A 14,766-nucleotide genomic window follows, 5' to 3' on the forward strand; every position below is an offset into this window, starting at 1 on the left:
CATAACTGTCACTAAAAAGAAGAAAACACTCAAACATAGATGAGATATTTACCTAAAAGCCTAATTTCAACAGAATGATTTCAAGGAGTTTTTGTAGCCTGTGTCAGGCAAAAGGGAGATTCTATTATCACAGCGTATCTTTAGACCTCTTCTATGAATTTATGAAAATGCCACACAGGTAATTATCTTTAATTACATAATCAACAATCAAATACGTGGCATATATGATATGATCAAGATTTAAGAAATACTAATTAAAACAAGTCCTACTAAAGTAATTTTTAAAATTATTGTTTTCATCACATTTTAAGAAGTATTCAGTGCCAATTACAGTTGAAGAGAGAGCTTCTAATACCTAGACAAAAATGAGAATAAGTTACCATCTTTAAAGCAGTACAAAAATGCGTAGTATGATCCTCTCACACAGTTGCAAGCTGAAATGCAACAGTGACCCCTTTATAAATAATTCTACTATTGTTAGCATCAATTACTTAAGCATTAATGTTACTTCCTTGTAAAATGGTGTCCTCATTTTTGTAATTTTAAATTAACAATTATCTTTTGAAATGAGAACACTTTTATGCATTAAACATGACAGTAATGTAAGAGGATAATTAAGTATCAGAGGAAAGTAATTAGTTTACAAGACAGATTTTAACAAACGTGTTCTTTTAACTACTGATCAAGTTGGATACAAAAGCATAACATTACCTGAGCTTTTTCAGTACTTGTTGGTTGTAGATGTCTGTACAGCACTTTCTTCACAACATCAATAAACAAACAAGCAACTACTATGAGGATTATGGCAAACCAAGCAGAACCACTTGACAACAGTTGAACAAATACAAAGTACATGTCCTGGGTATGTAAAAATGGCCTGAAAAGTTAAAAGAAGCGGCAATTACTAAAAGGAACTTCTAGACACGTAAGAACAGCACAGGCAGGGTCAAGTGTATCTTATTTTACATCAAGCAGCAAATCTCTCAGGATGCAGAGTTACAACTGCATGGTGTCCATGAAAAAGTCTAGCAATCTGTTGGACCTGACCTGCAAAGAAACTCTGGCAAAAGAGGGTACTGAACTTTGGAGGAAAATGTTCCGGTTTAGTTTTAAACTATGTGGCAGGAAATCAATCACCATCCTATCCCTCCAAGACCCCAAAATACAAGCAAAAATACATCACTTCACTGATTCAAACCCCAGTGTCTTCATTTCTGTTGCAAACATTTACCGATTACATAGCACCTCTGGGAACCTATCTACTTTTTAAAAACAAAAATGCCTTTAATAGTCACAGGCTGTCAGAGACAAGTAAAGCCTGTCTTTCAGCGCAGGACAGCTTAGCAGCATTGCTCAAATTTCTAAAAGAATCACCAAAAGTGAGTGGCTGCTCTAGGTTTAAAAATTTATTTTCCGACACCTGTCACAAAATTCAGAGCAAGATGGTAGAACATAATACTTCAGTGATTTTTCATAGCTTCATCTATCACATGTGCTATAGAAAGGGGGGGAGGGGGGGGAATCACTTACCAGATAATTCCCCCATAAAACAAGGAGAATATGAAATAAAATACAATGGATCCCCAAGTAACAAAATGGTTTATCCATGTCCAGAAGTGAGTTTCTAGTGCCATCTAAAACAAAGATAACTTCAATGAACTTCCTTTTTCCCCCCACTTCACAGAAAATGATAAATATCAATCTGAACATACTTAGGAACTTCCAGCTCAAACACTAAATATTGTTATAACATGCAAAAACTACAAATAATAATTTTAACCACCATTGAAACCAAACATAAAAATCACTTATCTGGAATCCTCAAGAATCAATTACTTCTGTATAACCTTTGAATCAATTTTAAATTATTGCTCTATTACATTTTTTGCCTATATATCCAAACACAGAGAGTAAATAGTGTAATATCATACCTTCATTGTAACAGTTATAACCATAACCGTGAAGACCAAAGTACCAAATGTCCAGTTCCCAAACATCTAAGAAAACAGCAAGGCAAAAATCATGGAAGAAAAAAAAATCAGTTAGGAGCATTCACCATAAGTTAGATTCTTCTCAAGTCAGCTACACTAATGAAACAAGTCTGTGGACATAAGCTTGTGACAACTAATCATCACGAAAAAGCAAGGATACAACACGAACTACTAGAAAGAAATACAGCTTATGATAAGAGCAAAATTAACAACCCACAAGTCATCTTTCCTCTTGGTTCAAAACAAATCACCACAAAGGCTACATGACATGTGAAGAAAGTCCGAAACAGTAACATGAAATGATAGGAAAATGAAGATATCAATTTGATCAATTAAGTATAAGCATCCAATAGAAAGCAAATATTGGGTGGAAGGTATTCACGTTAATGTAAAGGCAAAACACTTTGAGTTTAAACATTTCCAGATCATTTTCAACATGCAGCATTACCTGAAAGTTCACTTTTTACCCCAAGCACAATTTTACAATTCAAAAATAATGGTGCCATTGTATTTTTCAAAGAAAACTCTAAGGAAAAGACACTTTATTTCAAGGCTAATAAACATAAAATTAAGCTTCAATTCTAAAACGCTGTGTCTGTCACTTTTGTATACTCTTGCCCATGTAAATTAAACTATCAAAACTCTGAACAAGTTCTACAACAATAAAATCTCAGCTCTGACAACCAAGCAGGGATGCTGAGTTTGTAATCTATCTACACACGTGCTACTCAGACACACGCTGCCATTCTACAACAGGTCCAACTGCTCTGCTCTTGTAAGCAGTCTGGGTGCTGAAACTGAAGACGTTGCTGTTTCATAGGTATTTTTGCCACTGACATACTGAACAATGACCAAACCCTCAACTCTGTATTTACCCATAGCAAACTAAGCAAGCCAGGAGAAAAGTACCACATGCACACAGGCAATCAAAGTCATCCTAGAGTTGATTTGTTAGTACAGCACAGAGGCACGGAACTGGGATTTGCACAGTTGTAGTCCTTGTTACAGAGCTCTGACAAAAAAAATCCCAACAGCCTGATGACAGATCTCACAACTGCTTTTCTCATCTTTACACAAGGTACAAAATTGAGGCAGACATGAGTCTGAATCTACTGATAATTTTAAAGATCTTTGTTATAACATGTCTTCTGAAGCCTTCTACTTACTTTTCACACCGATAGTAATGTTTAACAAGCAACATGCTTGCCGTTAACTGCTGCAATAACAATCTTAAAGTAAAATTAGACTACTGCTCCTGAGTGACCTGTGAAAGAAAGTGTCTTTGCTAACACTGCTCTCAATGGTCACAGAGTTAGAACGAAAAGCGTGAACAGGTTCTTGCCACCATTTTATTTTTGAACACATTTACACTGTGGATGCTGCATCCTTTAATTCTGTGAAGTAACAGATACAATATTTTGTATCTCCTCCTCTTCTAAACTCTTACCATTTGCCTGTTAGGTTTCAATATCTGACGACATGCACAGCATGAAAAAGGGGGGAGAAAAAAGAACTAAAAGATCAAGTTGTTGCACAAGGCGTTGAGGTAAGCCTAACAAACCACCAGCATTAACAAATTATTTACAATCTCTTCTATTCTGCTTTGCTCCAAACTGAGAAGTTGGAATGAAAACGTGAGGCCTTGCGCTATCACACATATTGCACAAAGTGATCACTTCTTGAGGACTTCTTACAAGAAAGCACTTCAGCAGTTCATGAGTTTCTCTTGCCCTTAACTTCGGCTTTTTCAGGCACATATTAAGTTTGCAATATACTTTATGCACCGCAGATATTTTACTGCAACACACAGTTCCACCAGTTCCAATAACTATCTTTTAGCAAACACAGAGAGGTAGAGGGTAACTCCAAATAAATTCTAAGACTTTTTTTTTTTTAAAGTCACATCACAGAAAACATGAGAGGCCAAAGGGCATCTGAAAGCTTTATTTCCAGTATGCTCATTCACTAAGTATATTTAAAAAATCTTGAGGTTAATTTATACAAGAAATCATTAAAAGAACCTTCTCCATAAAGTCTACATTAACACACTGGTCTAGACTTACAGAATATAATCTGTTCCTCAAACTAAACATTTGTTACTAAATACAATGAAAAAAGTCTGTTCCTGCCTTGTGGACATTTACTAAGCAATTTTGAAGTGAGGTGCTTTGACAACTAAGACAGATGCACAGAAACGCATTGATTCACAGTGTAAAATTACTTCATTAGAAGAGTACTGAAGGTCCTTTACCAACACAAGAACTTCAAAGTCACACAGCTTATAACAAATGACAAGAGAGGACACACTCATACCTCAGTTCTAAGGGACATTTTAGTCTAAAGCACAACTATTTTAACACTCTTATCAAACACCTCATGATGAAATAGGTACTCCAGCTAGCTGCACCACTCCCCATTTATTACTCCTTTCTCTGCAGGGATGCTAACCACCAGTTCACATTCTCTCTGATTTCAGTCACTCAAGACAATTCTGGCCATTGTCTGTACATCATTATATGGAAACCCTTTTTCTCGGCTAAACTTCCTTAGCTCATGCTCACTCCCTATCACTGTGAATACAGCATGATGCTATTTTTGTACCTTGTGCCATAACTTGCAACTCTACCAAGCACTACACAAGAATCAGCAAGCACTTCATGTCAGTAGTAAGAACAGCATAATGAGAGAAGCAAATGTATTTTTGCATCACTACGCCTAACAGTTTTATGAGAGAAAAATCAGTATCTAATTGTTTTAAATTGGGTTAACTAACTCAGAACTGGGGAAAATGACGAAGCGGACTTGTAATGGTTTCACCCAAGCTTTAGAGTTTTTTGTATATGATTTTTCCTGTGAACTTTAACACCTTTAAAATAGACAGTCTCAAATTAGTATCCGATGATTTCACTAAGTTATTGTCTTAAAAACATTTATTGAATAAAAAGTGTAATTTAAAAGCAGCTTCACCACTTAATTTTTAAAAACTCTGAGTAATTAAAATAATACATTTTCAGGAGAAGCTTCAAGACTTCTGGCAACTTTCAGATTTAAGCCTAACTTTATAACAGATGCTAAAGAGAAGCCATTGTTTGACACTGCAATTAAGTTCAACGCAAAATGAGTTTTGAATGAATGAATATAAATTCTCATTTACTGAAGTTATAACATATGATTTTGACAAAAACAGTATACAAAACAAAACAAAGTTTAAGACAACCATAAGACATTTACTATCTTGAAAGATACGTTCTTCATGGACATACACTTTCTGACAACGTCTTACAATTTCCACACTAAGAAATGTTACTCTTGAGAGCCCACACGAATAATGGCAAAGCATCTTTGGTAATTCTGTAGTTCATAATATCATCTTAGATTTTTCTGGCACAAGAGGGTTTTTTAAAAAAAACATTAAGAAGTATCACCAAAAATACAGTGGTAGAATAATTCTTATGATACTGTACCTGGCCATTTCCCAGCAGAGAAGTGTCTTCTCCCATTAGAAGATACGAGCCATAAAAGAAAACAAATGCATGAAAGAAGCCCAAGATGGTCCAGTAAAGAAATGGTTTAAACCCCAGATGGGCATTTTTACTGATGTCTCTGCAGAAATAAAACAGATTTTGGATTTCAGATTGTCTTCATATAGCCCATCAGCTATTCACACTGCATGACTGCTACTGCTTTGAATAAATACAACTTTCAGCTGCACCAAGATACACTTAACAAATGCTGACATATGAAAAAAATACATAAATCATGGGCAAAAAAAGAACTCTGAGCTCTCATGATTTGCCTCTGCTTTATGCAGGGATCACCAATGGCAGGGGTCTCTAATGGATCACATTCAGAATAGCACAAACTAGAATTCTTCTCCCTGGAGGTTGAATTGCAAGAGAAAGAAAAAGCCAGATCTCCTTGTTCTGCTTAAAAGACCTTTAGGAAAAGAGAAATATCTAAGAGACATCTCTTTTTTACAAAAATACATACTTTTTTCTCCAAAAAGCAGTATGCAGTCAACATGCTACCACTGGGAGGACATCTAATTCTACAGGAAATCACTTCCCCTCTTAGTAAAGCATTTTTTGTGGTGATTCCCCTAACCACAGTGTCCTAGTTTTTCATTTGCGTGTCTGAGTGATTTTCACCTCCTACGTGTAATGGAGGAAAAGGCTGCCAATCATGTAAGCTGACCAAGTGCTCAATTCTCTCCCAGTCTTAACATGACTGACATAGAAAGATGCTTCTCTTAAAATACTCATGTTAATTAACTTTTAGGATGAAAACTATGCAGCTGCAGTTCTTCCTCATCAAGATAGTTATTAAAAATTGCATAAACTACAGATAAAAATACTGTAGGAATGCATAACAGCAAGTTCAGACTTCTGCAGATGCCACTGGTGTTCTAAATAATGTGCTACTGTGACAATATATGTAAGATATACATACCGATAGAGCACAGGTTTACTCTGTAATACATGCGGATGCACATGCTGTTCAAAAAGACTGTATATGAGGACAGGCAAGGAAGTGAAACAAATATTGTACAAAGTCAGGTATACACTGTCATAGAGAGTCTGAAAATGGAAACAAAAATTATTTTGAGTCTTGTAAAGAAAAAAGTTGTTTATATTTATTAAAATTTATTAGCACACTAATAGCAGCAACAAATCATTAATTACGTGAATTTACTAGTTAGGAAAAAAGCTACACTCACACAACCATCTAGTAACATCAAGCTATCAAATACAGAAAATGAAGCTGGATATTTGTTAAGTGTAAAATCTGTGCTGCTCCTGTGTAGTTCTTTCCCATTTTTTAAGTTATTTACCCTGAGTGTTCCATACATATTTACCAAGATGTAAGGTATCCAATACTTACTTGTTGTGAAAACAAACAGAAGAACTGATATAAAAATTGTGGTGTAATAAAGCACACATTCTGAAAAAAGAAAAGTGAAGGAAATGGTTAATCCTCAGTATACGCCTCACAACCCTAAAAGAAATGGCTAACTCTTACAAGCAGGTAAAAATACACAGGAAGAGCATAAAGCATTTCAGTATTTTATTTGGCAAAGCGAAGCAATATGCTTTGCTCGAGACCATGTTTTGTTTGTCCTTTGGGACAATGAACCTGAAAAATATAAACTTAATTATATGTGCTTGATGAACACATCTCATTAATACTACTTGTACTCCCATAAAGGAGGAGAAATCCATCCATTTTGCCCCTCAGTTTCTTTTTATGAATTTATTTGCAAAATAGTTTCCACATTTCATTCAAGAAAGCCTGAGCCCTGCTCACATGAGCTTTTTGCATGGGAGTAGACAAAACAGAAACCAAAACCTAACACCATGCTGTTATCTTTAAATGAAAGTAAACAACAGAAGATAAAAAGCAGCTTGGTGGGCAATGCTAGAATCTTATTTTGCTTAAACTCACCCTGCTGCTCCATGCCCATAGGTCCCTCAGAGGTATCCAGAGATACCTCAGTCCCTGGTGCTTACTTCCCTTGCGGTGTTTCACCTCAGGATTTCTTAAGTCAAGGCTGGGGCTATTAAGTTTTCTTAAGGTGAGCCTGCCAGCAAAGAGCATGCTCTCTCCTGACACACTTTCTGCAGGCCCTTCCCTCCCTCAACTACTTCCTGTGCTCCTTTTTCCTTTTAAGAAAGATGAATGGATTTGGTTCATATTAAATCAATAAACAAAAAAGGTTATCCTTTTACATCTTGCTGAAGAATGCATTTAATTTCAAACTAGTAATACTGCTTTCAGAGAGCAAACACGTCTGCCTCTCAGCCGAGGAAAACTCATTGTGGTATTTAAAACCTATTTCTAGGTGGAAGTACTAAACAATTTCACAGTTCAACTACTGCATTTGGTTGTAAAAAAATTTTAAAAAGCCCCAAAAGTGTGTTTGAACAGAGATATTTAACCTGTTCCCAACAAAAATCCTAGATCTGAAATAAATTTCTTGCTGGGAAAAAGTTACACATTTTTCTCTGAACTTCACTGGCACTCTTTGAAGACTTACCTTATAAAAAAAGTACTGTACAAGGGTTGCTATTCTAATATAGTAAAAGTGCCCATGAACAAAAAGCAACTTGGAGAGGAATTTAAACCGCGCTATTGCATAGTCACTGTTTCTTACAGCTTGTCTTCCTTCCTTGCCCATGATTCCTGTAATATTATGGAAACAAAACAGAAAACAGGTTAAACAACATAAAAATTAAAGTTTAAAAAAAACAACAACATACACCAGAAGCTACAGTTCCGCTTTCCTGCACTTCAGCATTATAAAGACTTCAGCAACTTTCAGTTCCACAAGAAAGCATTATTCCTGACATTTACAACTAAGGAAAACTGCTCATTTGATGCTGATTCAATTAAAAAAAAACCCCAAAACTACTATTTCCATAAGCTATGCTTAAGAAACGACTTATGGGAAGACATACAAATAATAACACTCATACAAAACCGAAATTCCCAAACCAAGCAAACCATTATCAATCCATCATCAATTATCAATTTACTTAGTATCTTTTACTTCAGAGAGGTTTTTCTTACAGTACTTTCTGGGAATAATATATGACCTATACTCAACAGCAGAATAAAAGAAATGCTGTTCATACAATAGCAGTTTACTTAATCTGATGGGCTGACACTGCTTGCTACTTGTCACAGCTGAACACAAATTCATTTCTAAAAAGTATTATAAAGATTAGGATAAGCATACACAGAGAACACAAAATGCTCTTTTACAGAAGAAAAGTGGTGCAGGATTCCTGAAAACCAGACACTTAAAAGTGCTGGTTGCTTTTGAAAAAAAAAAAAATAGTCTAAAGGTCCCATCACCCTCGATGGCAAAGACTTGCTAGTTCTGACCAGCGTACATGTAATGTCTAATATGCTGCAAATCAGAATAAAAACTTGGATAATTTTATTTTTAATAAGCTTCAGTTAGTTGACAAACTAGCTGTAGAATAAAGCATCATTTGCTATTGGCCTGTAACCTTCTCAAGCAGGCTATACCCATGGTCTTAAAAATGATGGCCACATGATTTAGATGATAAACTTTACATATGCCTTTTTAATCACAAAGGGTGACAGATTGAATATCCTGATGTACCAATACCTTATGGAAGAACCTTCAGCATTTACTATTGTAACAAACACCATCCAACAAAGTCAGTAAAGGAAATACCAAAACACTATGTGATGGGTACCAATTCAGTTATATGTAAGTTTTGTTTTGTACTCAGTTACATAACACAGCAGAAAAAAAAAAAGTTTAAAGAATGTCCTGGCCAGATAACAGAAAACCATATAAACAGAGAAAACTACCAAGTTTAGCTGAGAATCAGTAACAGTCTCTCAAGAGATACAATGAAAGCCTTATCCTCAAAGACACACTAGACACAAATGGCATTTCTACAGTAATACAGATGTGGTGCAAACAGCGGCAGTTTAGCGCAAAGAAAGGTTTAAAGGTCAAGTTTACACAGGAACTTAGAACCTGACAATGTCTGAAGTTAGAGATATCCACTTCCAATATCTGAAGCAGAGTACTTCTGAGATTCTAGTTACAGAGATTCTTTGCTGTTCTTAAAGTAGCATTAAGCAGGACTTCTGATTATTGGTAGACTACACAATAAACCTAAGACCTCTGAAAGCAAACAGCCTTGAATTTTAAATTTCACTAAAACTCTGCTACAACAGATGACTCAAATTAACAACCTGTCATTCACAGGTGCAAAAACGTTAGAAGTTTAGCTGTTTATAAACACTATTCATGATCTAATCCTCTACTAAAATTTGCATCTTATTTGCCTTTATCTCTTCTGACAAAAGAAAGTTACCTATGCCAACATGTGCTTCTTGTATCATGCTCACATCATTAGCACCATCACCAATCGCTAATGTTATAGGTTTCTCTGGAGACGTTTTTAACAGTCGCACTACCTGGAAATAAAAAAAAAGGCAAAAATTTTTCAGATTAGACAGCTAGTTGACCTACAGGCCATGCCACTAATTCCCAAGTATCTTAGTTACCTACCTGTAAATATAATTAATATGTTTTACGAATGTGCACACTTGGGTAAAAAACATCTTTGGCATATCACATGCGCAAATATTCATTGCTCCTTTAGAAAAGCTGCTTGCTTTGGGGCACAAGCCTTATTTAAATATTATGCATGCCTTGAGCTTATTTTGCTGTTCTTATTTAGATGTTCTTTTACAACTCTTAATTTGGTGCATCATCATACAAAACAGTCAAGTAAAAGTTGGAACTGAAAATTTACTTAGGGAGTAATCCAGATATAATGCCCTTTACTAGACATGCCCAGATTCTTCACATTTTCAATTAATGGAACTAATCAGTGTAAAAGAGGAATCTGAAAAAACAATGTATTAGCTCAAAGATCAATACATGCTGTTATTAAGGAAAACAGTTTCTTTTTAAAGCAACTTCATTATCACCAATGAGTACTCTCAGTTGGAAAAGTCACAGAAGAAAATACGACAGAAAGAGAAAAAAAAAATCGTTTACATACAATGCTCTAAAATCCTCAAAAGAAGAGCAATGATATCCCGCTCTTCGCAGAAAGGAAACAGATCTTTAATGTAAGTGCCAACAATATTCTAAATAGAGAGGAGTTAGTTAGATGAGGCTTTTGGTTAAGGAGAATTAGTAATTCATTAACCTCCCAGAGAGCTCTAACTAAAGGTAGAAGCTTCACAAATTCAGTTGTAAACGGGCTGCAGAGGTAAAGGTGTGAATGCAGATCCAGAAGGCTTTCTAAAAACAAAAAATATTTATCTTTGAAAAAATACTGCATTTTCCCCCCGAAGTTCCAGAAAACCCAAAGTGGAAATACCAACAGAGCAACAACTGCATGACGTAAGTAGACACAAACAACTGAGTTCTAGCTGGCAGTGTCAGTGCATTGATTCATCGGAGCAGCAGCTCACTTCACACGAGGAACACAACAGTGATTAAATACAGTCCACAGTTCAGAGAAATCCCCCTGATTGTGGGAATACATTCCCTAATTGCAGGTATCAATATTCAAGTTTAAAGGTTCCCCATTCCTAAGGGGTAATTATTTCAAGTACATTTAGCATTAGATCTTAGTAAGCAGCCTTAAAGAGGTAGCAAGGCTGCAGTATGTCACCCAGATCAGTTCTCATGAGATACCAAAGACTGTGGTAATTTAGACAGACAAACATCTACGCGAAAAGGTCAAGACAAGTCCTCTGGCAAATTTTAACAGCCGCCACCAGCAGCAGCTCTGAATGACTGACATGAAGGATGTTTAAAAAGGTTTCCGAGCCATAAAAGATACAAAAATAAGTAGTGAGACTGCTAGCATATATTAACAAATATTAAAATTAAAGAAAAACATGCGGGAAATATTAAGCTGAGTTCCAGCTTAACCTTGGAATAAACCTCACAAAAAGGGTGCCTACGGCAGAAAATCAAATGCAAGGCTAGACTAAACTGCCATATACTTCCTCCCCAACCCTTCCGTCCCATGTTGTACGGTGTTTGTCTCAGTGATTTATATACTTCAGTGTTTAAAAAGTCACTGCCATCAAAATTAGGTTTTACTGTACTTCATGATGAAACACAGGAACTAATGGACATTACTGCTGGACAGGATAAGAACTAAGGAAAGCATTATTGGCTGCTATCTGCTAAATTTGGCAGTACAATACATATTATAAGCCAAGTTAAATGACAAAATAAGAACAAGGACACAACATAGGCAAACAACTGCACCTTAAAGAGAGGGGATGGCAAAAATTTCAGCTAAAAGAGTGTACATAAAGTGGACACATCCAACAAATTGTTTTTCTCATAGTAGTTTCAAATAACTTCCTTTTAACATTTTATTGAAACTAATACTATACCAAGTTTTATACACAGCTGAACAGTTTTATAATGAAGTGATTCTAAATACTGCATTAAAAGTCTGGCTAAATGTTGGAAGTAGGAAGAGTGACCTCAAAACAGGTCACTCATGCAATAGTAAAACAGCCTGCCCTCTTTTGCACATTTAGTACCTCACACAAGGGTTTCCTACTGCTTTAAGGTAAAAAGATGTCTCTTTTCCTTTTCTTTTTGACAAGGTGTAAAAATAGAGTGGGTAACAGTGTCCTTTCAGAGGTTTAATATTACTGGAAATACATGCAAAAAGCCTTTAAAGCATACAGATCAGCTAAGAGTATAATAAATTAAAAAATACTCCCATAGAGGTACACAATTGAGTATTTGTCCAAAAAAAAAAAAGGGGGGGGGGAGGGGGGGAAGAGAAGCATAAAATGAAGAGAGAAAATTTCAAAAGGAAGGAATAAATATTATAGCTCTTCAGAGCTTAGCTTTCTAGAGTAAAAAAATAAATCACAAAATCTGAACTTGAATTTTATCTGACCTGTATTTGAGTAAAACTAAGTACATGTGAAGGAAAAATGGTCTTAGGAGAGAGCATTAAGGCAAACCTCCCCTGGAGACTAGGCCTCAGCTTCCCTTCCCTTCTACTTCCTCCTCAAACTTGAGTATTTTTTAAATCTTTAGAGAAGCACATTTTTTCCCTACAGCTTCATGAATTTTCAATTTAGCTTTTTTGGTTTGGAGAAGTGATGAAACAGGCAATGCAAAAGCATGCAGGTGATCGGGACAGCTACTGCCCTACAGAACACTCCAGAGGCTGATTAAAGATGAGCCTTTTTCTTGCACGGTGGCAGTATTTTGACTCTCTCCTCCATCCACTTGCAAATTTTCACAAACACATGTAGAAACTTTTGAGCAAACTACTCCACATCAACTGAATTTAACAAGGATTCAAAAGTCACACAAAAGGTCAGGCAAAGAAACAAAGCAGTTTCAGAAATCCTTGCCTCCTCAAAGCATGATAAAAGTACTTACAAGACAATCCTGATTATATTCTCACTTACCTTTGCTTTCTGAAGGGGTGCCATGCGACAGCACAACACTGCAGAACAGTTTTTGCAAACTTCCATGAACAGTTTTTCATGTTCCCTGAGTGCAAGAGAGAGGCTGGTCCCATCCACAACCAGTCCATGCTGGATAACATGGTCTTCCTTTATTCTATTCAGGGACAAAAAGGTTGGCGTTGTATCAGTGTGATGGAAAAATTCAGATTTTGTTACGAACTATGCGGTTGCCCATACAACAAACAAAGAAGTTAGCCTGTTAGACAGACTGCTTCTTCAAGTCTGTTATTACATTAATAAATACATTTTTTAAAAAGGCAACTTCATGTGTGTGGCACATACATCAAAGAGATTGTCATAAAATTGAAAATAGAAGAAAACCAAGCTAAGATCATCACTGAGATAATGACATCTCAGGTATTTTACCTCTTGGCTAGCTGCCTCAGTTGTTCTGCACATGTACTGTCTGACTTGTGTTGCACAAGCTCAAGGATGTTCATGGTTCTATGAAAGTGTCCACATGATAAACTGACACTAACAGCCGTTTCGTGCTTATCTCCAGTGAGTACCCACACTTTGATACCAGCCAACCTGAGTGCTTCTATAGTTTCTTGGACTTTCTCCTGCAGTCTAGAAACAAGAAAAATCTTAAATAACCAATCAAACACTTTACAAAAAAAGAGCTCACACTGTAACTCCATGTTACTCCTGTAACCCCACTGTCACGCTGATTTAAGACTGCATTTTCAATGTTACATATATTTTCAGAGAATCATAGTCTGGCAGATGACATTCTGTTACCAGCAATAAAACGAAGACCTTGATGAAACAAAAACTGAACTCCAATCCTGCTAAGTGATCAAAAAATTGTAATAAGCATATCTTAATTTAAATTAGGCACCATTGCTGCATTTGAGAAGCTTTAAAACAGTCCACAACAATTACTATCTACTGTGGTACGCGAAAAGCTTCTAAGTGCTCCATCCGTACACTCCAGTGTACAATACTTCCTCTGACTGACAGAATACACACTAGGCAAGCAGAATGCTTTGCAAAGTAGCTATGTATAGAAGTCTTCCCAAGGAATTAGCCATTACTCTAAATATTTACTGCAATGATTCCACTTCACATACATTAAATCTCTCCTCATGAAGCACACTCTATGTCATCGTTATTAAGCCAAAATCAGTTGGTAAAACGTGTTTTGAATGCTCCTCAATCCAAAGAGTGGTAAACATACTAAACAAGAATAGCACAGAACTTTTGGTCATGGCGGGAGAGTTTTCCATGGCACACATCATATTTCAGTTATAAATCCTAAACTCGCTATGTTTTTGAGCGTAGTTAGCAGAAACTCAATTGCATACTTGTCTTCTACTCCTGTAGCCCCAAGTAATTCCAGATCCCTTTCTATGAAGTTGAACACATCTGCTAATCTTTCTTCCCGTTGTTGTAAGGCAGTCCTGGCCTCATGAAGACGTTTGCCAATTTCTTGATACTCCTCAGGTGTGAATCTTCTGTAGGCTACGCACAAAGTTCTTAGTCCTTTCTGTGAGAAAATAAAGACTACATTCAGAGCAGACAAGATTCTGATCTAACAAGAAGGCGTCGCCTGCACTTTGTTCACTTCAAGTCACAGAATTTGTACCGGAAGAATTTTCTTCCGATCAGCTGGGCAAGCATATGCACTTACCAAAGCAAATTCATCCACATGTATCCTTGTTTTGTCTATTTCTCCACTCTTACTACGAGGAAGAATGGAAGATTCTGCTCCCTTTGTGAATAAAAGCTTTTCCCCTAAAAAGTAAAACAGAAC

General features: G+C 36.2%; 1 protein-coding gene across 1 annotated transcript in view; it reads right to left on the bottom strand.

Moving 5' to 3' along the window:
• ATP11B (ATPase phospholipid transporting 11B (putative)) overlaps window positions 1-14,766 on the bottom strand; it is a 68,933-nt gene that overhangs the window by 16,017 nt on the left and 38,150 nt on the right. Inside the window, exons 17-28 of the mRNA XM_050902870.1 lie at window positions 14,644-14,747; window positions 14,318-14,499; window positions 13,385-13,580; window positions 12,951-13,169; window positions 9,851-9,953; window positions 8,026-8,171; window positions 6,873-6,932; window positions 6,441-6,568; window positions 5,456-5,594; window positions 1,932-1,997; window positions 1,531-1,634; window positions 712-877 (exon numbers count right to left, since the gene is read on the bottom strand). Coding sequence (XP_050758827.1) covers window positions 712-877; window positions 1,531-1,634; window positions 1,932-1,997; window positions 5,456-5,594; window positions 6,441-6,568; window positions 6,873-6,932; window positions 8,026-8,171; window positions 9,851-9,953; window positions 12,951-13,169; window positions 13,385-13,580; window positions 14,318-14,499; window positions 14,644-14,747 — 1,613 coding nt within the window. The remainder of the gene's footprint in view (window positions 1-711; window positions 878-1,530; window positions 1,635-1,931; window positions 1,998-5,455; window positions 5,595-6,440; window positions 6,569-6,872; window positions 6,933-8,025; window positions 8,172-9,850; window positions 9,954-12,950; window positions 13,170-13,384; window positions 13,581-14,317; window positions 14,500-14,643; window positions 14,748-14,766) is intronic.

The sequence above is a fragment of the Gymnogyps californianus genome, chromosome 10 (assembly GCF_018139145.2).
Source record: "Gymnogyps californianus isolate 813 chromosome 10, ASM1813914v2, whole genome shotgun sequence".
In the NCBI taxonomy this organism is placed as follows: Eukaryota; Metazoa; Chordata; class Aves; order Accipitriformes; family Cathartidae; genus Gymnogyps; species Gymnogyps californianus.